The sequence below is a fragment of the Eulemur rufifrons genome, chromosome 21, assembly GCF_041146395.1.
Source record: "Eulemur rufifrons isolate Redbay chromosome 21, OSU_ERuf_1, whole genome shotgun sequence".
NCBI lineage: Eukaryota > Metazoa > Chordata > Mammalia > Primates > Lemuridae > Eulemur > Eulemur rufifrons.
This window is the reverse complement of record NC_091003.1, coordinates 17826622-17851007: the sequence shown is the minus strand read 5'-3', so window position 1 is coordinate 17851007 and position 24386 is coordinate 17826622. Positions and strand designations below refer to the sequence as shown.

Below are 24386 nucleotides of genomic sequence, written 5' to 3'. Positions count from 1 at the left end.
TGTTGGACTGAAGTTCTCAGTTTCTTGCTGGCTGTTGGCTGAAGGCCACCCTCAGTTCCTTACCACATGGCCTCTGACGTGGCACAGGCTTCATAGAAGGGCACAGGCCAAAAAGGCAGTAGAGAGTCTGCTAGCAAGATGAAGTCACAGTGTCTTGTAACCTAACCTAATCACAGAAGTGACATCCCATCAACGTTGCCACCTTTCTTTCTTTCTTTCTTTCTTTTTTTTTTTTTTTTTTTTTGTTTTGAGACAGAGTCTTGATCTATTGCCTGGGCTAGAGTGCCTTGGTGTCAGCCTGACTCACAGCAACCTCAAACTCCTGGGCTCAAGCAATCCTCCTGCCTCAGCCTCCCGGGTGGCTGGGACTTCAGGCATGTGCCACCATACCCGGCTAATTTTTTTTTTCTATTTTCAGTTGCCCAGCTAATTTCTTTCTACTTTTAGTAGAGACAGGGTCTTGCTCTTGCTGAGGCTGGTCTCAAACTCCTGGCCTCAAGCAATCCTCCTGCCTCGGCCTCCCAGAGTGCTCGGATTACAGCCGCGAGCCACCACACCCTGCCAGCATTGCCACATTCTATTGGTTAGAAGCAAGTCACCAGTGCACCCACATTCAAGGAGAGATTACATGAGGGCATGAATACCAGGAAGGAGGATCTGTCTTAGGCACTTTGGGCTACTATAACAAAATACCTTAAACTGGGTGGCTTAAACAATAGACATTTATTTCTCACAGTTCTAAAGGCTGGGAAGTTAAAGGTCAAGGTGCTATGAGACTCTGTCTGATGAAGCCCCTCTTTCTGGTTTGCCCCCTGGCCTCCTCCTTGCTGTGTCCTCATATGGGAGAGAGAGAGAGGGCTGTGATCTCTTCTCATAAAGGCAGTAATCCCATTACGGGGGCTCAATATTCAGGACATCATCTAAACCTAATTACCTCCCACAGGCCCCACCTCCAAATAGCTTCACTATGGACATTCAGGCTTCAACGTATGAATTTTGAGGGGCAATAGAGGAAAACCCCCTTTTTGCTATACATTCACACACTTCTCGTCTGACACCAGATGAATGGGTTTTACCAAAACCAGCCAATTCTCCAACTCTCCAGATATCCCCTGGGTACCCTACAAATAAATTATGACATGAAGTACCTAGAGTTAGTGCAGACCCCCTGGGTTAATGGCTCAGTCCCACAAGACTGCTCCCCACTTCAGATGCCAGTTGCAAGTAGTGGGTCCCCGGGTTACTGACACTTCTGTCCCATGTGGCTACAAATTGGGGGTTCCCACAACCCTCTTCTCAGTTTTGATAATTTGCTACAACAGCTCACAGAACTCGGGGAACACACTTACCAGTTTATTATAAAGGATATGATAAAGGGTACAGGTGAACAGACAGATGAAAAGGTACATAGGGTGAGATCTGGAAGGGTCCCGAGCCCAGGAGTTTCTGTTCTTGTGCAGTGCGCCACACCTGGCACAGGGATGTGTTCACCAATCTGGAAGCTCTGAATCCAGCTCTGAATCTTTTAGTCTACAGCCACACCACCCTGAACACACCTGATGGCGTCTGAATCCCATTTGCAGGGATTTTTTATAGAGGCTCATCACATAAGCATGATTGATGATTTAGGTTATTAAATATGAAATGTCTGATTTTGAGTCAAAAGTTTAATTTATTGTATCTCAAATAAGAAGCAGTACAATTAATCAAAGTATGTGCCTAAACTATCAACACGGTTTTGCCATCTTAATGGTCGCTTGCTTATGCCAGCAGCAAAGAAGCCTGGAGAGTGAGTGGCGATGAAATCTTGAAAGGCGTTTTCCACAGCTTGTTGAGAATTGAATATTTTTCCTTGCAAGAAGTGGTCCAAAGCCTGAAAGAAGTGGTAGTCAGTTGGTGCAAGGTGTGGTGAATACGGTGGATGACACAGAGTTTCCAAGTCTAGCTTCTATAGTTCGAGCAGCGTTGTTTTTTGCAACATGTGGTCTTGCAAGAGGATTGGCCTGTCCCTAGTGACCAGTCTTAGATGCTTAATTGCGAGCATCCTCATCATTTCATCCAATTGCAGTAGACATCTGCTGTAATTGTGATTGACCAGGTTTCATGAAGCTATGGTGGATAATACCAGTGCTGGACCACCAAACAGACACCATTAGCTTCTTTTGATGCGTATTCGGTTTTGGACTGTGTTTTAGCACTTCATCTTTATCCAACCATTGTGCCAAACATTTGCAATTGTCAAAAAGGATCCATTTTTCATCACACATAACAATATGGTGTAGAAATGGTTTGCCTTTTTGTCGTGACAGTGAAGAAAGGAAAGCTTCGAGACAATTTCTCTTATGACACTCACTTAATTCGTGCAATACCCATCCATCCAGCTTCTTTACCTTGCCAGTTTGTTTCAAATTGTCCAATATTGTTGGAATAGTAATGTCAAACTTTGCTGCTAATTCATGTGGAGATTGAGATGGATTCACTTCCACTGCAGCCTTCAGCTCATCATTACCCACCTTGGTCTCAAGTTGCCCACGTGGCTCATTTTCAAGGTTAAAATCACCAGAATGGAACTTCTCAAACCATCGACGTACTGTGCATTCATTGGCCACATCCTTCCCAAACACTTTATTGATATTTCAAGCTGTCTGCGCTGCATTGGTTCCACAATGGAACTCATATTCAAAAATAACCCCAAATTTTTGACTTATCCATGGTTTCACAAAAATTGCTCTAAAAAAAAAATTGGAAGATAACCACAAGCCAAAATGTGTGTTTGAAAGAGCGAAGATACCTTCACAGTAAAAAAACAAACAAACAAACCAAGAAGTGTTAAAGTGAAATGTCAGAGATATCAACTGTCAAACTTAATGCTTAAGGAAATCAGACATTCCATACTTAATAACCTAATATTAACTCAATTTCTGGGTCCTCTCCCTTCCCTGCAGGATGTGGGGAATGGGACTGAAAGTTCCAACCTTCTAATCATGGCTTAGTCTTTCTTTTGACCAGCCCCCAAATGGAAGCTATCCAGGGGCCCACCAAGAGTTGCCTCATTAGAACAAAGATGCTCCAAACACCAAGAAAATTCCAAAAGAGTTAGTAGCCGTGTGCCAGGAACCAGGAGTAGAGCCAAATGTATATTTCTTATGTCACAGGGGCATGCAAACATTCATTCCCTAGCAGGATCATTGAGGTCCATCATTGAAAGCTGTCTACCACAGTTGGTGCATATATTTAAGTTTCTTTATTCTCAGATACAGCTTTTTCTACTAGACCCAACCCTCTGATATGTGGTGGTTGTCAAACACTAATATGCTCACAGTGGTAGCCTGAATAGTGGCTCTTCAAAGTTGTCTACTTTGTAATCCTCAGAATCTGTGAATATGTTACCTTAGATGGCATAAGGGATTTTGTAGATGTGATCAAATTAAGTATTTTGGGATAGATTAGCCTGGATTATCCAAGTGGGACCAATGTAATCACAGGGTCCTTAGAGAGGTAGCAGGGTCTGAGTCAGAGGAGGTGCTATGACAACAGAAACAGAGGGAGGAGAGGAGAGGTGATGATGGAAACAGAGGGTAGAATGGTGTGGCCACAAGCCAAGGAATATGGGCAGCTTTTCGGAGATTGAAAAGGCAAGTAACGGATTCTCCCCTTGGGCTTCCAGGAGGCACTCAACTCAGCTGACACCTTGATTTTAGCTCCATAAGACCCGTTTAGTACTTTTGATCTCCAGGACTAAAAGATTATAAATTTATGTTCTTTTAAGCCACTAGGTTTACAGTAATTTGTTCCAGCACCAACAGGAAACTAACACACTCACCAAAAGACCTTGGGGAAACCCACTTGTGGAATGTTTTAAGGAACAAGGGGCTTAGGTACAAGGTATAGGATAATGGGCTTCCAAAGGCTTTTCCTGCTTTCTAGTGACTCTCAAACATAATTTACATATCGGAGCCTCTGTATTTTTAGGGAATTATTCTTAGTTCTCTTCAATACTAAATCCTATCAATATTGAACAGGCAAAAAAAAAAAAAAAAAGTCTTAAGGTTAAAGATGGACCTGGGTCTCACATACTCTTCATAATAAAACAAAAACATAGTATTTAACAGAGGACACTAAGGCTTCCATTTTTAAAGCTGATTGCTCGTTATTTATTTGAACCTCAGGACTGGAAATATTGGCCGAGATAAAAGTACCTGGCACAAATTGCTTTTACTTCTGGGTGTTTCACAGCCAGATGTTGTGAAACTCTTTTGTTTTTCTTTTTTCTGTAGTGCCTGGAAACCTTGGCTGCTACAAGGATCATGGAAACCCACCTCCTCTGACTGGCACCAGTAAAACGTCCAACAAACTCACCATACAAACCTGCATCAGTTTCTGCCGGAGTCAGAGGTTCAAGGTAATGGCTCTGTGTCTATGGAACAATTCAAAAAGATAAAGATGGAAATGCATATTGCTGACATAACTTAAAAATAAGTGCTAAGGGAAATAAAGCCGGGAACACAAGGCCGCATGTTGTATGATTCCATTCATATGTAGTGTCCCGAATAGGCAAATCCATACAGACAGAAAGTAGGTTAGCGGTTGCCAGAGGGTGGGAGGTGGGAGGAATTGGGAATAACTGCTCATCAGTGCAGGGTTTCTTTCAGGGTGATGAATGTTCTGGAATGAGATAGTGGTGGTGGTTACACAACACAGTGAATATACTAACAACCACTGAAATATACACTTTAAAATGGTGAATTTTATGTTATGTGAATCACATTTCAATTTAAAAAAGGGCTAAAACTACTAAACTTCAAGAAAAACATAAAAAAGTCTTACAACATTGAGTTAGACAAAGATTTCTTAAATAGGACACAAAAAACATAAACCATAAAAGAAAAAAATTGGCAAAATGAACTTGTCAATATTAAAAACTTATCTTGAAAAAATAGAATTAAAAAATGAAAAGGCAGGCCACACACTGGGAGAAAGTAGTTGCCAAATATATATCTGATAAAGGATGTGTATACAGAATATATAAAGAACTCTTAAAACCTCAATAATAAGATAACTCAATTAAAAAATGGGCAAAGATTTAAACAGACATACACCCCACAAAAAAATATATACAGATGGCCAATAAACACATGAAAAGATGCTCAGCTTCACTAGTTATCAGGGAAATACAAATTAAACCACAATGAGATACCACTATACACCCAGAATGACTGAAATATTAAGAATTGGCAAGGATGGAGCAAGTGTAACTCTCATAGACTATTGGTAGGAATGTAAAATTGAACAATCTCTTTGGAGAAAGATCTTGAAGTTTCTTTTCTTTTCTTTTCTTTTTTTGCTGGGGTGACGGGGACAGAGTCTCACTCTGTCGCCCTGGATAGAGTACAATGGCATCAGCCTAGCTCATAGCAACCTCAAACTCCTGGGCTCAAGCAATCCTCCTGCTTCAGCCTCCCAAGTAGCTGGGACTATAGGCACAAACCATAATGCCCGGCTAATTTTTCTATTTTTAGTGGAGATGAGGGTCTTGCTCTTGCTCAGGCTGGTCTTGAACTCCTGAGCTCAAGCAATATTCCTGCCACAGCCTCCAGAGTGCTAGGATTACAGGTGTGAGCCACTGTGCCCAGCCTCAAAGTTTCTTATAAAGTTAAATATACATCTGTCTTACATCTCAGCAATACCATACCTGGATATTTGCTCAAGATAAAGTCTAGCTCACACAAAGACTTACACATTAATGTTCATAGCAGAATCATCCGTAATAGCTCCAGTCTATAAATAACCCAAATGTCCATTAACTGATGAATGGATAAACAATTTATAGTATGTCCATAACTGTGGAATACTACTCAGTAAAAAGAAAAGACATATTAAGACATATTGATACACACAACAATATGGATGAATCTCCAAAACATTATACTAATTGAAAGAACTCAAACATAAAAGACTACATACTGAACTCAAAATTGGTTCTAGATCTAACTCTAAAATGTAAAACTTTAAAACTTTTAGAAGAAAATATAGGAGAAAATCTTCACGACTTGGATTTAGACAAAAAGTTCTTAGGAATAACACCAAACACATGACCCATAAAAAGAAAAAATTGATACATTTTACTGTCGACTTCACCAAAATTAAATTTTTTTTTTTTTTTTTTGCTCTGTGAAATACATTTTTAAGAGAATGAAAAAGACAAGCTATACCCTGGGAGAAAATATTTGTAAATCACGTATGTAACAAAGGACTTGTATCCAGAATGTGTTTAAGAAAGAGACAAAACCTCTAAAAACCCAATAGTAAAAAAAGAAACCCAAGGCCGGGCGCGGTGGCTCACGCCTGTAATCCTAGCACTCTGGGAGGCCGAGGCGGGTGGATCACTCGAGGTCAGGAGTTTGAGACCAGCCTGAGCAAGAGCGAGACCCCGTCTCTACTAAAAATAGAAAGAAATTATCTGGACAACTAAAAATATATATAGAAAAAATTAGCCGGGCATGGTGGCGCATGCCTGTAGTCTCAGCTACTCGGGAGGCTGAGGCAGGAGGATCGCTGAAGCCCAGGAGTTTGAGGTTGCTGTGAGCTAGGCTGATGCCATGGCACTCACCCTAGCCCGGGCAACAGAGCAAGACTCTGTCTCAAAAAAAAATAAATAAGTAAAAATGAGTAAAAGACCTAAGCAGATATTTCACAAAGGGGGTATACAGATGGCAAATAAGCACATGAAAAGATAGTCAACATCATGAGCATTAGGTAATGTGGTTAAAACCACAATGAGATACAATTACATGCTATTAGAATGGCTAAAATAAAATATACTGATGATAATAAGTGCGGCAAGGATACGGAGTAACTGGGACTCTCATACATTTTTCTTGTGAACATAAAATGGTACAGTCATTCTGAAAAAGTTTGGCAGTTTCTTATAAAGTTAAACATGCGCTAATCATGAAAAACTAGAAACAGCCCAATGGATGAACAAACTGTGGTACATCCATACAGTGAACTCTGTTCAGCAATGAAAAGGAGCAAACTATGGATACATACACCAATTTGGATGAACCTCAAAGATACTACGCTGAGTGAGAGAAGCTAGTCTAAAAACCATACATGCTGTCTGATTCCATTTATGCAACATACTGGAAAAGAGAAAACTATAGTAATGGAAAACCGGTCCGTGGTTGCCAGGGGTTATGGGGGAGCGAGGTTTAAAGCAATAGCACAAGGACGATTATTGGGGTGATGCAGCTGTTCTGTATCCTGACTGCACCAGTGGTTGCACAAATGTATACAAGTGTTAACATTTATAGAACTATATACCAAAATACTATGTGGTTATATGAAAAAATGCAAATTTTAAATGGGGCCTATAATGAGTTTGCTTTGAGAATTAGCTATAAAGGCCTTACTACCTGGCACATAGTAAATAGTCAATAAAATATTCAGCTGTTATTGTTATTCATGTTTCGAGTTTATGAGCTTTTCTCCCCCCTGAAACTTATTTAAGTACAGCAGAAACACAAACATTAAAAAGGAATGCTCACTGACATTGGTGGCGTGTAGTTACTGGTCGGCTTGGAATTAAGTGTGGCAGACGTAGGAAAAGGGAGAGGTCCCAGGGGAAGGGTGGTCTGGGAAGATGAGGCTGATTGCTTGCTGGGGACTGACCCTGCCACGTTCCTTTGGGCCACCTGACACCCCTGATAATGTTTACCATGTGCTGCTTCTGTGTTACGGCAGTTTGCTGGGATGGAGTCAGGCTATGCTTGCTTCTGTGGAAACAATGCTGATTACTGGAAGTACGGGGAGGCGGCCAGTACCGAGTGCAACAGCGTCTGCTTCGGGGATCACTCCCAGCCCTGTGGTGGCGATGGCAGGATCATCCTCTTTGATAGTGAGTATGCCCTGTGCCCATCACTGCCCAAGGCACGGGAACCCTTGGACCAGAGCAACAAACCTGCCCACCCTCCCTCCTTTCCATTTATTCATTCATTCTCTTGGCAATACTTACAAAGCACCTACCACAGGCCAGTCACTGACCAGACCCTGGGAATGTGCACACAGCATGAAGACTCAGTCCCTACCATCTAGGAAGAAGGACAGACATTGAACAAGTGACTAGCCACAGTCTCGCCAATTTGTCTGAAGCGACGTGGCCTAGTGAAATGCTAAGACAACCTAGAAAAGATAAACTGTCCAGTTTTACAAAGACACTGATTAACTGTTCAGTGTCAGCTCTGATATCCTCTTGCTTCAATATAATTTCCAAGCTCTTTTAGTGTTTCTTTTAGGCATTTGGGATTTATATCGGACTGTGCGTTGTTTTTCCAGGCCTAGCATTGGGTTTGCCCTGAACCAGCTCCTCTCTGAACTGCCAGATTTGCAAGATACTGGCTAGGGGTGGAGTGTGTTCTGAACGGGGTATGGATCCGGAGCGGTGATCTCTCCGGTGCCGTGTTCTAACCACTGAATACCTGATTTCTCGTTAACTCTACCCGTAACCACTCAGTGGTAGTGAGACTTTATGAGAGTCGTAGCACCAGTGCGGCACCAGATTTTAAGATGGTAAAAAGGAGTTAGTTGCAAATGAGGCAGACAAAAGAAAAGACTTGATATTACCAAAAAATACTATATCTATAGTATCTTTTTGGTCATTAAGCTAGAGAACATCTCAACCACTAATGACATCTCAACCAGGCAGGGCGGCTCAGTTTGGACCAAAAATGTCCTATAGTGTATTAGTTTCCCAGGGCTGCCAAAACAAATTATCACAAACTGGATGGCTTAAAACAACAGAAATTTATTCTCTCACATTTTGGCTAGAAGTCCAACGTTATGCTAGGTGCAATGGCTCACACCTGTAATCCCAGCAACTTGGGAAGCTGAGGCAGGAAGATCTCTCGAGCCCAGAAGTTCAAGGCTACAGTGGGCTATGATCGCACTACTGTACTCCAGCTTCGGTGACAGAGCAGGACCCTGACTCTAAAAATAATTAATTAATCAATTTTTAAAAGTCAAGGTGTCGGCAGGACCATGCTCCCTCCAAAGGGTCCAGGGAAGCCTTCCTAGCTTCTGGCGGTTGCCGGCAATCCTTGGCATTTGTTGGCTGGTAGCTGCATCACTTCCTCTTCACATGGCCATTTTTCCTGTTTTTGTCCGTGTGTGTCTATGTCTCTGTGTCTATGTCTCCATGTGTTTCCTTAAAAGGACACCAGTCATTGAATTTAGGGCCCACCCTAATCTAGTATGGTCTCATCTTGACTCAGTAACATCTGTAAAGACCCTATTTCTGAAAAAGGTCACATTCATAGGTACCAGGTGTTAGGACATGTCTCTTTGGGGAACACAATTCAACCACTCCATATGGTGACTACAAAACCTAGCCCAAGTTTATAACTGAGCCTTAGCAGGTTATAGCTTAGACATTGTCTAAGTGTGTGTGTATTTGGAGGAGGAGGAAGGAGGAAGGATGGGCGAGCAGAACTCATGTGGTCAGTTGTTGGTCATCTTAGCTAAGTGTTGCCATTGGAGATGGCCAGTTGCTTCCTATACATCCTGTTATGTCCAGACAAGTGCTTAGTTTGGTACCTCTGTTATGGCTAAAGACTGAACCTTGGCTAATGATTAAGGAAACTTACTAATGTTTAGTTGGCGAATAACTATGCATTGCACATCTATTTAACCTTTCATTGATAGTCCATTATCGTAAGATTATCCACCTTGACACCCTAACCCAGGAGAGTATGTTTGCTGAGCTAACAGAATGCCTGGTATACTCTTAAGTGAAGAAAGAAAGGAAATAAACATTTCTTGAGTACCTAGCATGTATTAAGGCTTTCCATAAATTATCACATTAGGTCCTCCTGGCACCCGTCTGGAGTAGGCATTATTACGATTACTCTCATTTTACAGAAGGGAACCCAGGGCCATGGAGATGAATAACTTGCTGGGGCTTATACTGCCAAGAAGCCATGGGACTGGAAAGGAAACAGGAGCAGGGTGTGTGGGTTCGCTACCTGTTTTTCTCCTTTAAATAGACTGTAGTGTTAATTAAAACATGGAGATAAGTGTTGGTGGGGATATGGAGAAATTAGAACCCTCATACACTGCTGAGAGAAATGTAAACTGGGGCTTCTGCTTTAGAAAACAGTCTGGCAGTTCCTCAAAACATGAAACAGAGAGTTACTTTATGACCCAGCAGCCTTATTCATAATAACCTAATAACATAATAAAAAGTGTCAACAACTCAAACGTCCATCAGCTGATGAATGGATGAACACAATGTGGTAAATCCATGCAATGGACTATTATTCGGCCATAAAAAGAAATGAAGCACTGACACATGCTACCACATGGATGACCCTTGAAAAATTCTCCTAAATGAAAGAACCAGACACAAAGAGCCACATGTTTTATGATTCCATTTATGTGAAGTGTCCAGAATAGGCAAGTCAAATCCAAAGCACATTTGTGGTTGCCAAGGGCTGGGGGGGCAGGGGGAAAAGTGGGAATAACTACTTAATTGTATACAGATTTTCTTTTTGGGGTGATGAAAATGTTTTGGAATTAGTGGTGATGGTTGTAGAACACTGTGAATATACTAAATATCACTGAATTGTACATAGAGGGTCCCTGACTTAATGATGGTCAACTTATGATTTTTCAACTTTACAATAGATTTATTGGGGTTTAAATGCATTTTCAGCTGGTCGCAGTGGCTAACGCCTGTAATCCCAACACTTTGGGAGCCCAAGGCAGGAGAATAGCTTGAGTTCAAGACCAGCCTGAGCAAACATACTAAGACCCCATATCTACAAAAAATAAGTAAATAAATAAAAATACATTAGCTGGGCATGGTGACATGTACCTATAGTCCTAGCTACTTGGGAGGCTGAGGCAGGAGCATCACCTGAGACCATGAGTTCAAAGCTGCAGTGAGCAATGATCACTTCATTGCACTCCAGCCTAGAAGACAGAGCAAGACCTTATCTCTTAAAAAAAAATAAAAAAATGCATTTTTGACTTATGATATTTTTTACTTATGATGGGTTTATTGGGACTTAGCCCCATTCTAAGTTGAGGAACATTTACACTTTAAAATGGTTAAAACGGTGGATTTTCCGTCAATAAGAAATAAAATATAGTTTTTATATGACAATCTTTCATTCATTTAGCACATTTTTATTGGACATCTGCTGTATAGCTGATAGAATTATGTTTTATTTAGTCTAGTGCCTTTACTGGAGGTATCAAATGGAAATAATTTGGTTTAAAGTCAGTCATGTACCAAGTATCATCTTCAGTACTAGAAATACATCTAGGAGATAGTACTGGTCCTCACACAAAGGTGCACTATAATGAATTTTGAAAGTGATAATGACAATAGTTGCTGTTTATTGAGTGCTTGCTGTGGGCTGGGCTTGATGCTGAGTGCTTTTGTGTATTTCATGTTGTTTACTCCTTGCAACATCCCAGTTAATAAGAAAACTGTGGGTCAGAAGATGCATTAATTTGTCCAAGCTGGTGAGTGCCAGAGCCAGGACTCAAACCCACGTTCACCATTAAAAAAATTAACCATAATAAAATAGATCATAATAACTGAGCAAGTGTTATGCTCTAAAAGTATGTGAACGAAGAAAGTATGCCAGTTCTGATTATTATGAGACTGGCCCCTTACGCAGCCCTTCCAAAGCTGCCCTTTCCAGCTTGCACTCGCTCGAGGACTGAGAAGGTTGGCATTCTGAGAGGCTGCCCGCTCTAGCCTTCAGAAGCTCTGATGTGTGTGGACTGGCAGGACCCTGACAGGAGCCAGCTCTGTAACCCACACCCCACTGCCCTGCAGAGAACGGTATAAGATGCAGGAACAATCTCTAAAGTTTCATCTACTAGAGAGTTAAATAGTTCAAATAGCTTGAGTACTGCCTCATGGAAGTCCTTATGATCCATTGGACAAAGCGGAGCACTTTGGAAGTGGTGACTGCAAACTGTCCCATGATTTAGGAGGGTAAAGATGTCTCTCCAGGCTGGGCGCGGTGGCTCACGCCTAGCACTCTGGGAGGCCAATGCGGGAGGATTGCCTGAGCTTAGGAGTTCAAGACCAGCCTGAGCAAGAGCGAGACCTCGTCTCTACTAAAAACAGAAGAAAAAAAAATTAGCCGGGCATGGTGGCTTGTGCCTGTAGTCCTAGCTACTAGGGAGGCTGAAGCATGAGAATTGTTTGAGCCCAGGAGTTTGAGGTTGCAGTGAGGTATGATGATGCTACTTCATTCTACCCCCCGGGGTGACAGAGCAAGACTCTGTCTCGGGGCGGGGGATGTCTCTCCAAAGAGATTGGAGGAAAAGTTAGATGGTAAGAAAGGGCAAGGTTACAGTCTCTGTCTCCCAAAACATCAGGCCCCGCTACCAGTGTGGCTCTGATCTGGGCCTCAGGCCGCTGAGGTGAGTTGTGTACTGTGTGTGAATACAGCACTGGTGGAGGCTTCCGAGCCTCTGCTACCCCCAGGACTATAATTTATTGAGTTCACAGAACTAAATAGATCGGGCAGGTAGGCTGGAGCCACAGCGGGTTGCAGGGACTGCCCAGGCTGGGCTCTTGGGACTCCCTTGGCTTCTAGGCTCTGAAGAGAAGAGTCAGTCGTCTGGCTTGGACCTTACTTTGTAGCATTAGTTGGACACGTATCACTCACAGGACTCTGTGCCAATAATGCACTTTATATTGTTATCTCCCTGAATTCTCCTAATGCTATGAAGCAGGTACTATTATCCTTATTTTCCAGATGACAAAATTGAGGCTCACAAAAGTTCAGCAATTTGCTCAAGCTCCCACAGATAAAGATCCTGCCCTCTTGGAATTTATATTAATATTTTCGTGGGAAGGGAAGAGATTAATTGTGAAGAAGACTGAGGGTCTAAGGATGGGTAGGATCTGACTCCTGGGACTATGTTAGGAATTGTACTTTGTAGACTCCAAGATGCCATCAATTGTGAGGTGCAACATTATGTCACGTACCACTAAGCGGAAAAAATGCTTTTATTGTGTTGTAATTTTTTATCAAATGCCATGTACTATGTATTAGAAGAACAGCAGAGGCTGAAGCGAATGGTATTTACACCTGGGCAGGTCTGCTTAGAGTACGGATTGAGCCCATCTGTCAGTAGTTGAGCTGGATTTAGGTTTTGTTGTTTCAAATGCACACCAGGATTCAAATTCCTCCAGCAATGGGCTGCTGTTACCTTGTGCTTAGTGTGGAGCCTGGGGTGACCAGGGATTTTTTCAGTGTTCTTGTTCCACCCAAAGCTTTGAGCAGCTCCTACATGCCTGTGCCACGGAGGGGCTCTTTTTCCACCTTCTTTCCCCTCCCTCAATGGTAAACCACTGTTGCTCGTTACTTGGTGCTATGCATGTGGTGAGGTCAGGGGGTTCTTGGTTCTCCTGTCCCTCACTCAGTCTCAGATAGGACGTGCTACTGGGCCGCAGGGATAGGCCTTTTCAGCATTCCTGCCCCTCCTTCTCTCCCTGGCATAAAAACACTGCCTGGTGTCTGTGGTGGATTTGGGGAAAGAGACAGTTTCCTGCCCCTCCCCCAGGAGTAGCAGACCTCTGCACTGGGTGCAGGATCCTGGGCCCAAGAGGGCTCAAGGCAACCAGGGGACAATGGCTTTTGCTTCTGCTCTTCCCCCAGAAGCAGTAGCTTTTTCCCTGGTTGGTTACCTTGGCAGGAAGTATTTCCTTCCCCCAGAGGCAAACAGGTTTTCCTTCTGCCCCTCTCCGATGGCACTGGGAGCAGGGGGTTTGCTGCCCCTTCCCCAGCAACTGAAGACCTTTACATTTTTTGAAAAGAGGGTCCTGGGAAGTGTCCCCCTGTGGCAGCCTATCACCTCCAGCACACCTGTGCCACCGAGGGGAACTCTGGTCTGCTGCCCGACCCCTGTCACTCTTAGGAGCACTGGCCGGAGGCCTGTGCAGAACAGCCTGCAAGTGAGTGCAAACGCTCATCAGGTCTTGTATCTGGGGCTCCCAGCTGTGTTAAACTGACAAGCCAGCCCACACATAGCCTTTAAGAATTTGTTAAAATTTTAGCTGCTTTCTTCTTACCCAATCCTATGGCTGTCACCTGTGCTCTGTCAAAGCTGAAACCATTTTCGTGACCTGAATCTCCTTGGAGGGGTGTCTTACTTTTTAGAATTAAATTCTCCTGGTTGTCATGAGAACTCAGCTTTCTGAGTTTTGAGCTTTTCTCGTTGTTAGGATGAAAGCAGCATTCCCTTTTTGCATGCTCTATCCCGAAGGGAAGCAGAACTCCCCCAACGCCTGCTTTTAAATCCCAGCCCTATGCTTTTCCCCGAGGATTTTCTTTTCCAATATCTTGTGTATAGTTCACCATGTGAGACAGGAAGTGGTTGTGTCTCCTGCCTAGAACCTGCTGATCAAAACTGAGAGTCCAGAGAAATCAAGTGCTCAACACAGAGCGACCAGAATCTAGTGTGTTTCCCCCCTGCAGAAAGTCATTCGTTCAGCCACAGTTTCCCTATTGAAAAATCCAAGTGCCCCCCTCAGGGGATCATTGCACCTCTAAGGTATTGGAGATGCCCAAACAGCTGGAAAGCCGTTCTTTTCGGATGACTTTACCTCCCCAAGTGCCTCCCCTGCAAAGAGGCCTGAGTGGCTCCTGTGCTTTGTCTCGTGGGCCCTGGCACATCCGTGTGACACAGGAGCAGGTGGTGGTCTCCCCAGCCTTGAAACCGAGAGAAGTGAGAAGCCTGCAAATGAAGTGCGGCCCATGGGATCCTTTGGCCCCACCAGGCCCAAATCCAGACTCTCCGACTCCAGCCCGGCCCCAGCCTAGGCCACACCACTGTGCTGTGCTAATTCTAAGGTCTCCTGGGCAAAAAAAAAAGTCTCCACGGTCATTTGTCCAGGGTTTAAGCGATTCACTTTGTGACTCAATCCTGAAACATAAGATAGTCTAGCTTTGTAGACGGAAACAATATGTCAAACGAGATCTTGTTTGTTAGGAAGCATCTTGTGTGCTTTAGTGTTGGAAGCGTGCCCTGTGGCGGACACCCAGCCTGAAGGCCTGCTGTCTTTTTGTCTCCTGCAGCTCTCGTTGGCGCCTGCGGTGGGAACTACTCAGCCATGACTTCCGTGGTCTATTCCCCCGACTTCCCCGACACCTACGCCACGGGAAGGGTCTGCTACTGGACCATTCGGGTTCCAGGGGCCTCCCGCATCCACTTCAGCTTCCCCCTGTTCGACATCAGGGACTCGGCGGACATGGTGGAACTGCTGGATGGCTACACCCACCGCGTCTTGGCCCGCTTTCACGGGAGGAGCCGCCCGCCCCTGTCCTTCAATGTCTCCCTGGACTTCGTCATCTTGTATTTCTTCTCTGACCGTGTCAATCAGGCCCAGGGATTTGCTGTCTTATACCAAGGTAAGACACTCCCACCTCCGCGGGGGCCCTTCAGGGCCTGTGTTCTTCGGGCTTCTTTTCCTCCCTCACCGTTGTGACTTTCGACCCCTGGGCAGTTCTTGCTGGGTGGACTGGGAGTCAGGAGCGACTGACGCAACTCACAGATTGCCCCAAGGCTGCGGCTCTTTCCCTCCTTCCCAGTTCATGACTTGTTTACATCTCACGATACAGGAAAGAGGTGAAACCTGTCAATTTGGCTATTTTAATAGTTCATTTTTTTTAGAGACAGAGACAGGGCCTCACTCTGTCACACAGGCTGGAGTGAATTGGCACAATCATAGCTCACTGTAACCTCAAACTCCTTGGCGCAAACAATCCTCTCACCTAAGCCATCCAAGTAGCTGAGACTACAGGTATGTGCCACCATGCCTGGCTAGCTTTTTTTTTTTTTTTTTGTAGAGACAGGGTCTCACTATGTTGCCCAGGCTGGTCTTGAACTCCTGGCCTCAAGTGATCCTCCTGCCTTGGCCTCCCAAAGCTTGGATTATAGGCATGAGCCACCATGCCCAGCCTATTTTAGTAGTTCTAATGACAGTTTTCGTGGGAGGGTTAAAAGAATAACTAAAGAAAAAGCTGAGATTGGTAGACTAGGAAGGCTCTCAAGAGGTAATTTTGTCCATCTTCCTGCCTCTAATCATCCCAGCCAATCCCACAAGACTGATTAACCATCTTTCTTCAAACCCCCCTAAAGTGGAGCCATGCTCTCTGCCCCTGTAATGTGAATATGTGTGCTGGGCACGCCTCCTTGGCAGCACACGAGAAACACAGTGTCTGAGACCTAGTCTTGGTCCTAGATAGCAAACCTCAAGAAGAGTTCAGGTAGCACGTGCTACAGGAGATCGGTGGGAGAGGCCTCCCTGCAGATGGGTCAGTCTTGAGGAACAGGTAAGATTTGAGTCAATAGACAGGAAGGAAGAGGGCCTTCCAGGGAGAGGGAGCCGCAGCTGCAAAGTACAAGGGTGAGGAAACTATAAATCATGCTCAGGCGTCCCAGAGGAGACCAGCCACATAATTAGGAGTTGACAGCTCCATCCTTCTGCCTCCTGCAGAGCCAGGGCCTGGCAAGTTCTGCTCTGGGCTGAGTGGGACCAGTGGAAGGAATTGCACCTGGAATTGAATCAGAGAAGAAGGCCTTTTCTTCATAACCAGTGCTCTCCCCGCTGCACAGCTCTTCCTTGTCTCCATAGCTCTCTCCCCAGTTAATTCCTTTTGATCTTCCAGCCGTCAAGGAAGAACCGCCACAGGAGAGACCCACCGTCAACCAGACATTGGCCGAGGTGATCACGGAGCAGGCCAACCTCAGCGTCAGCGCTGCCCGGTCCTCCAAAGTCCTCTACGTCATCACCACCAGCCCCAGCCACCCACCTCAGACTGTCCCAGGTAGCAATTCCTGGGCACCATCAATAGGGGCTGGAAGCCGCAGAGTTGAAGGTAGTGCCCTTGGCAGTGACAGAAACAACTCTTGGGTGTTGCTCGTGCAGGGGCAGGTTGGGGGTACTGGCTCTGACCTATAGTCTGTCTTAGCCTTTGCGGGACATCTTCATCGGCTCCGTTCCTTAGTCCTTGGGAAAATATGCTCGATTAATCAGCTAATCCAGTGTCTTCTCACATTGAGATTATCTTTCTGGAGCCCCAAGTTATAGCTCCCTGAATTCATTGACATTTGCAAGAGCTTCATTCATTCATTCATTCAAAAGATATGTAAGTGCCTCAGCAGTGTCTGGTACTGTTCTAAGCACTGGACTATATTCAGTGAACCACACAGAATCCTTGCCCTCTTGTGGCTTCTAAGTGAGAGGAGCAAGACAGGAGGCGAAATAAAAAATCAGATGGTGATAAGAGCTATGAAGAAAAGTCATGCAGGAGAGGCATAGCGAGTGGGCGATGACCTTTTGTGGTTTAAGCTGGCCCCCCTGGTTGGGTGCATACTTCCCCAGTCCCTCTTTTCTGCCAAGGAAGGGGTGCCTTCATGTGCTGGAGAGTACCATCGGCGGTGACCTAGCCTAGAGGCTTTCAAACTGCTCTCCAGGCCCCCGCAGGACCTGCCATAGAAGGTCAGGGAGGAGGGGCCTCTCCAGCACTTGCTCTGCGTCATCTTGCTGTGGATCTTGGTAGCTTTTTTTTTTTTTTTTTTTTGAGACAGAGTCTCGCTCTGTTGCTGGGCTAGTGTGCAGTGGTGTCATCATAGATCACTGCAGCCTCAAACTCCTGGGCTCAAGCAGTCCTCCTGCCTCAATCTCCCGAGTAGCTGGGACTACAGGCACGTGCCACCACACCCGGCTAATCTTTTTTATTTTTTGTAGCGACAAGGTCCCACTCTTGCCCAGGCTGTTCTCAAACTCCTGGGCTCAAGCGATCCTTTCACCTTAGCCTCCCAAAGTGGTAGGATTACAGGTGTGAGCTACCATGCCCCGCCACCTGGTAGCATTTTATAGGTCACACATTTCATTCCTCCGAAGAGGAAACTGAGGCCCAAAGAGTTTATGTAACTCATCTGTGGTTGCACAGTTGTTCTAGTGGTAGAGACGGAACATACACTACCCCCTTTCAACTCTGAGTCCAAAGTACTTTAGATCATACCACCGGCCTCACCCAGAGAGGAGTTCTAGAACAAGGCAAGGTGCTCAGAAAGCCTGGGGCTCCGTGCCCAGCCCAGCTTGCAGCTGCTCCTGCGGCCACACTTGCTGGCTGCTCCCCGCCTGCAGGGAGTCCTCAGCCAGACCTGCATCTCCGGGCTGTTGGTGTTCACTTGGGTCCTCCTGCAGACCTCCTTTTGCAAACCAAGCACAAACCGGTCCAGTAAACTCTGTCTCTTACAATTGCAGGATGGACAGTGTATGGCCTGGCAACTCTCCTCATCCTCACAGTCACAGCCATTGTAGCAAAGATACTTCTGCATGTCACGTTCAAGTGAGTACAAGAAAGAGCTGCCTGTTGCCAGGAAGAGGAAGGCTCGGAATTCCTTTTATACTATGTTTCATTTCTCTAGATCCAATTATAATATCAGCACATAATTCCAAAGCCCTTAGTCCTAGACGGCATAAGGCAATAGACCTTCCTCCTTCTCTGTAGAGTGAAATGTACAACTGGACAAATCTCATCAAGGTTTGAGGGATTGTGTTTGTCCTTGTGTCCAAAAGATACAATTTCAAGGAGGATTGTAGCAGTCCTGGCTTAAAAAGCAACACTTTCCATTTTGCTAGTCCCTTACAGAGATCTTTATGCTATAGTAAAAATTCCTGGAACGATGCCACGCATACTTCCCGATGCCTTCTAGAAATTGGGAAACATCTTGGGAAGAGTATTCCAACATTTTAGTCACTATTGCTTAATAATTATTTTAAAACAGTTATTGAAGAAATTTATGGGAAGCTTCATCCTTTAATTCTGACCAATTTGGGGGAAAAAAAATCTTCCCTTATTTTGCTGCTCAGGTTTAATAGTTCCACCTCCAGCAAAAGGGCAATTGTTCATGCTACTGATGTTTGTGTACTTACAGAAGGGACTTCTTTCTAATCTTTTTCTAGGCCCCTACTCTGTCTTTCCTGCATTTCGTAGTCCCTCCCCATTTTATGGCCTTCCTGAAAATTGATGTCCAGTAAAAGCCCCCTTTTTCCTGACCTTCTCACTTGCCTCCTGTTACAGATTTTTTTATACATTAAATTCAGGCTCCACCGTTGCCCTGTGAAAGCTGCCTTTGGCCATATTGGGACCACCTTACGTAGACATCTCCGCCCTACACTTGAAATTTTTCAGTGGCAACAGTGTCCTTATTATTGTTTACTGACCTCACTCTCATGCCTTTTAAATGACATGTATAATATATATATGTATTTCTTTTTTTTCTTAAGTCACAATTTACATGTTCTAGGGAAGACTCTCAAGCACAATCCTGTCCACATCCCCTGCAGAGCAGGATGCTTTCTACAGGGTCTAACATCTGAGCATGGCTGAGGCCCTAAAGTGCACACCTAACTCCCCTCTGACATCAGAGTCCCTCTGCAGCTTCCCTGCCAAGCAGCGTGGCTGACATGGGGTCTGGGCCAGCACCGGAGGTTAGGCAGGCCTCTGCTTCAAGCAGAAAAGTTTTGCCTTTATCCTGCTTTAGCTGGGTGGGTTTCCAGGTAAATGGCATTAAAAGACAGAGTTTTTTTTATCTAAAAAAATTTTTTTTGAAAATTCAGACTCTCTCAGACCATTCTGCTAGTTAGAAAGTTCTTTGTTATTTTGAGACGGAATCTCTCTTGGTGCCCAGGCCACACTTCATCCACATGACAGTCTTTTAAATCTTTAAAGGTCTAAAACCTCAATTCGCTTAACGTCCCATTTCTTAGGCTCGGTATCTCATGAGATGGTAGGTTGTTCTGGGTGCTTTGTTCTGATCTACTAGATTGTCATTGTTATTTTTGTTTGACAGATCCCATCGTGTTCCTGCTTCAGGTGACCTTAGGGATTGTCGTCAACCAGGGACTTCAGGGGAAATCTGGAGCATTTTTTATAAGCCTTCTACTTCGATTTCCATCTTTAAGAAGAAACTCAAGGGTCAGAGTCAACAAGATGACCGTAATCCCCTTGTGAGTGATTAAAAACCCCGCCGTGGACACGAGGTCCCTCTTTGAGCTCAAGCCTGCTGGGGTTGACCTCTCCTGCGGTTCTTCTCCCACCGACTCTTCCCTGCCTGTCCCTCCACCTGGGCCTCTTCAGGGGCCCCCTCCTACAGACTGGGAAGGGGCGCCGTAGCCCGGATTCCTCCTGCTTCATCAGCTGCACTTGGGAGAGACACCGAAGGCCCCAGGGCTCGGCCCTCTCTGCGTCTGTCTCTCTCTGATCTAGCAACGGGGATGCCGGGGTAGTGGGGCTGAGAGGACGGGGACAGTCATGACTGGCACTGGGCTCAGGTGCATTCTAGATGACGTCGGATGCTGGGTAGGTTTAGTGTACGTGGAGTCTTTCTTGCTTCTTCTCTATTTTGTCCACACGCAGATCAGTTTCTCCTGGTCTTTACGGTTTGGAACAGGGCCAGACGGGGAGAATTCTCAGGCGGTCTTGAGGGTTGGCCTGGTCCCGTCTGAGTGTGGACTCCTGGGCATTAGCGAAGAGTAAGGGGGCCGGTGCTCTGCTGACCCTAGAGCCTTGCTCTCTGGGTGCTGGGCCAGGACAGGATTCCTCCAACCTGGGGGCCTGAATAGGGTCTAAAAGCCCCATTCATTCACATCAAACCTGTCACCTTCCCCACACAGGTTTCTTTCTAGATTCTTCTTTCCATAGCTCAGTAACCTGCAGAGCAAGCTCGAGGAGTGGAAATATAAAACATTGATTCATTTATTCATGCAACAACCTCTACTGAAAGCTTTGAAAGACCTGTCAGATGGGATTTATCTGGCCTGGCCCCCCCCCCCCCCCCCCAGCAGCTCACAGTCCTGTGGAACTTGAGCCAGGCCTGGCCTCTCTGTGACTCTCGGTTCTGAACGGGGAGTATAAACATTGTGCTTTAGCCTTCAGGCAGCATCACGGGAGACATGGGGCCTTAGGGCCCTCCTTGAAGTGTCTTGCGTTTTAAAAGAAGATGATAAACACCCGGGGACAGGGGGGCTGTACTCTTTTCTGTATTCCCTTCAGGGAAGGCAGTGGGGTTGGGAACGGCTTGGGGGAAGGGGAGGACTCTTGTCCCTGGCCCACTACCCTGCCCCTTAGACAGACAGGGAGGTGAACTGCAGAGATTGTTGTGAGGGGAGGGAGGGTTTGCCACCTGAAGATCCTCTGAGGACAGGCCCTAATACTGAGAGCTCCAGGTGCAGTGGCCACCAGTTGGGAGAGTAAGTTAAACGCCATCTCTAATTTGGAAGTCCCTGCCATCCGGAAGCAGGTTTTGTCCACGGCCGCTGAGAAGAGCAGCGTGTGCCTTTGTCAGAGCGTGCCTCTCCCAGAGGCACTTACTTGGGCCTCACTAGTTGTTGCCGCTGGCCTTTGGGTTCCCTCTTTGGAGCACTTTGCCTACCTCCCCCAAGTCCCTAAGCCACTGCCTGCTGTGGCCTCTACTGGGGTTCTGGCACCCCATCTGTGCCCGACTGCTCCTGGGAGAGCAGAGGGGGTTATACGGGGCCAGCTGGGAAGTGTCTGCAGCAAGAGGTGACACTCAGCAGCCTGAGCCAGGAGGCTTGGAGCTGCGGTCAGAGGGGCATTCAGAGGGGCATTTGGTGGAGGAAAATGGGGAGGTGTGTCCACAGGTGGGCAGGGCGCCGCCCCAGGCACCATGGGACGCCCTGCTGAGGGCTGGGAGCCACCCAGTGCTATCTTCGCACTTTGATCTGGAAAGGGTGATTACCCCAGAGCAGCTGCCTGCAGGTCCCTGGGTCTGGAGGCAGAGGCCTGTCACACACAAGGACCTCTGGAAATACATCAACACGTGCAGTCTCCCCTCCAAGCTATTTGTGGCTTTTGTGGAATCTCCTCTCGAATGCAAGTGTCAGGTGTGTGTAGTCCCGAAGTCACTGTGCTGTGAAGAGATCCATTCGCAGCACAGAGGGAACGTGGATTTGGCCCCAGGAAGGGTTTGCCTGGCCGAGGGGCAGTTGTTCAGCTGCCTGCCGCCCACCTTGCCCCTCACCTCTCGGGCCATGCCCACACTGGGGTGTTGTCAGAGCCCGCAGTCCCAGCCCACCAGGACTGACTTGCTGTCCTTGGAGCAGCCCTGGGAAACCCAGACCTGCCTCAGGGCAACACGGGGGAAGGAGGGCTGTAAATCGTCCCAGGCCAAACCTCCATAAACCCGTAAGCGTGGGGTCCCCCGCAGCCTGGCCAGGGCCTCGGGACCTGTCAGCGACACCCCACAGACAGCCCCTGCCACTAAGGGAACACCTGAGAAATAAATTACCCCAGAAGAGATGAGGCCGGCTTCCAGGAGCCCCGAAGGAGGAAGCACTTGATCTTTTAAGAACCTCTTTTAAAAGACAGAAAGTGGGTGTTGGAGGTGACTGGAAGGGGTGACCCTGAGGAATGTAAATGACAGAAACAGCAGAAGGATGTGGAAGAGACGGGGAGGGGCTTTGGGGATCACTGTGGACGTGCTCTGAAGGCACCCTGCCCAAAGCCCCTTTGAGGTGACAGAGCATGGGAGGAGGCTGCAGGGGGCGCCCAGGTCTGAGTGCCATCCTCACCCCGTTCCGTGCTGGCACCAGGCCTGCGCCTGGCCTGTGCTCCGACAGGAGGGCCCTCGACAGCCCGTCGTGCTGCTTCCCGTGGCGACTGCGCCTGGGGGTGGATCGGCCGGCTGGTCTCCAGCGGTGTTTCCCAGGGCCCTTGGTCCCTCTGACGTGGCGGGCAGGAGGCACTCAGTGCCCTGGGTTCTTCCACGCTTGTCTGATCGCTTGCAAAGCAGAGAGTGAGTAGGAATGAACCCCCGTCAGGACAGGGCTGAGGCCTCTCTGGTGAGCGAGGGAGCTGGGCTGCTCTGACTTCTGAAGAGTGGGCTCTGGCTCAGACTCCAGTCAGCAGAAGCCCACAGAGATCAAAGCAGGAGCAAGTACAGCTGTCCTGGCCCCGGGGCCCAGCCGTGGGGCGTGCCCGGGCACGGCTTCACCCACACGCCCCACTGTCAGCCTAGGCAGGATCCGCCCGCATCTGGCCAGGCATCGCCCAGCCCCCATGTGTCCCGGACACGCACACTTACTCTTCACGGCCACTTAGAAGTGACTGTCCTCTGGAATCCTGCTGAGTCCACGCCAGGGCTCCCACAGAGCCCAGTCACCTGGCAGCCTGTTGGGTTTCAGATCTCCTGTTTGATGTTGATGTCTGCTTTTGTTACTACCTTGGAAATTTTTAACCTTTTGATTGTTTCCTCTGGTGTCTTTGTTTACCTTCCTCACTGTTCTACCTCCTGGCCAGGTCTCTCAGCTTAGCTGCCCTGGTGTGGGGTGTTTTCCAAACCTTCCAGCCACAGCTGCCCCTCCTCGGGCTGGACGGCTCAGAGGTGACAGGGCTTCCCCTCTGCCCGCGGACCCTCCGCCCGCGGACCCTCCGGCGGGCCCATCTCACAGGTTCAGTGTTACCCAGCTGAGCGCAGTCAACAAGGCAGAAGTGGAGTGTGGAGGAAAGTCAGAGGTGAATCCACTTCAGAAAGGAAGTGTCTTTAGGAGCACGGCCTGGGGGTCCCTTCCCTGCCTGCGTGGGGAGCTGCCGTCCTGGGGATTCCTGCACATGAAGACCTTCCCCATCCAAACTCACCTTCCAGCAGGGACTTGACTTTGGATGACAAGGCTTTATTTGTAAATATGCTCTTAATATGCAACGTTGAGAATAAAATAGAAACATCATGTATTTTAAAATATAAGATGAAGTGTGAGGCACTGTATACAATTTAATATATATTTTTAGGATTTTGTTATTTAAGAAAATGGAATGTAATGGTACTTAACTTTTACAAAAGAGAAAAAAAATGTTATTTTTACTGTCTGGAGAAAATAAATATTCTCATTGTTGTAGAAACAGTGATGGGCCCCGGGCTGTCGTTTTTATGGGAGCCCCCCCCAGAGACGGAGGGACAGGAGGAAGGTGTCATGTGATGGAAATTCTTAACTCCAGGCCTCACCCTTTGCTTGCTTTTTCCTAGTAGTGGCTCCAGATTTCCTCCAGTCCTGTCACGGCTTTGATTCTCAGTGGACCTTCAGCCGGTAAGCCCTGGAAGAGCAGGAATTCCGCATCAACCCACCTCCCCGACAGCATACGGGGGGGGGGGGGGGCCTGGGGAAGAGCGCGGGGCTGTGCACGTGGAAAGATCCCAGTTTGAACCGGCCTCCAGTCGGTCAGTCTGCCTCTCTGCCTCAGTTTCCCCACCTGCAAACTGTAATTGCATCTATTCCTCAGGAGTTACGAAGATGAAGTGAGAAAATGTATCTAAAGGGCTTATGTAAT

At 46.6% G+C, this 24386-nt stretch overlaps 1 protein-coding gene across 3 annotated transcripts in view; it reads left to right on the top strand.

Annotated features, from left to right (window-relative positions):
* Positions 1–24112, top strand: part of KREMEN1 (kringle containing transmembrane protein 1) — a 59823-nt gene extending 35711 nt beyond the window's left edge. The window contains exons 4-10 of one of the 3 annotated variants that reach the window (XM_069497590.1): positions 4278–4402; positions 7744–7897; positions 15105–15437; positions 16698–16907; positions 18302–18386; positions 19894–20050; positions 24085–24112. In XM_069497590.1, coding sequence (XP_069353691.1) covers positions 4278–4402; positions 7744–7897; positions 15105–15437; positions 16698–16907; positions 18302–18386; positions 19894–20050; positions 24085–24087 — 1067 coding nt within the window. In that variant the 3' untranslated portion in view covers positions 24088–24112. Of the gene's footprint in view, positions 1–4277; positions 4403–7743; positions 7898–15104; positions 15438–16697; positions 16908–18301; positions 18387–19893; positions 23896–24084 lie in introns of those variants that run through there. The other 2 variants (XM_069497591.1, XM_069497589.1) reach the window with 2 other exon arrangements.
* The last annotated feature ends 274 nt before the right edge of the window (positions 24113–24386 follow it).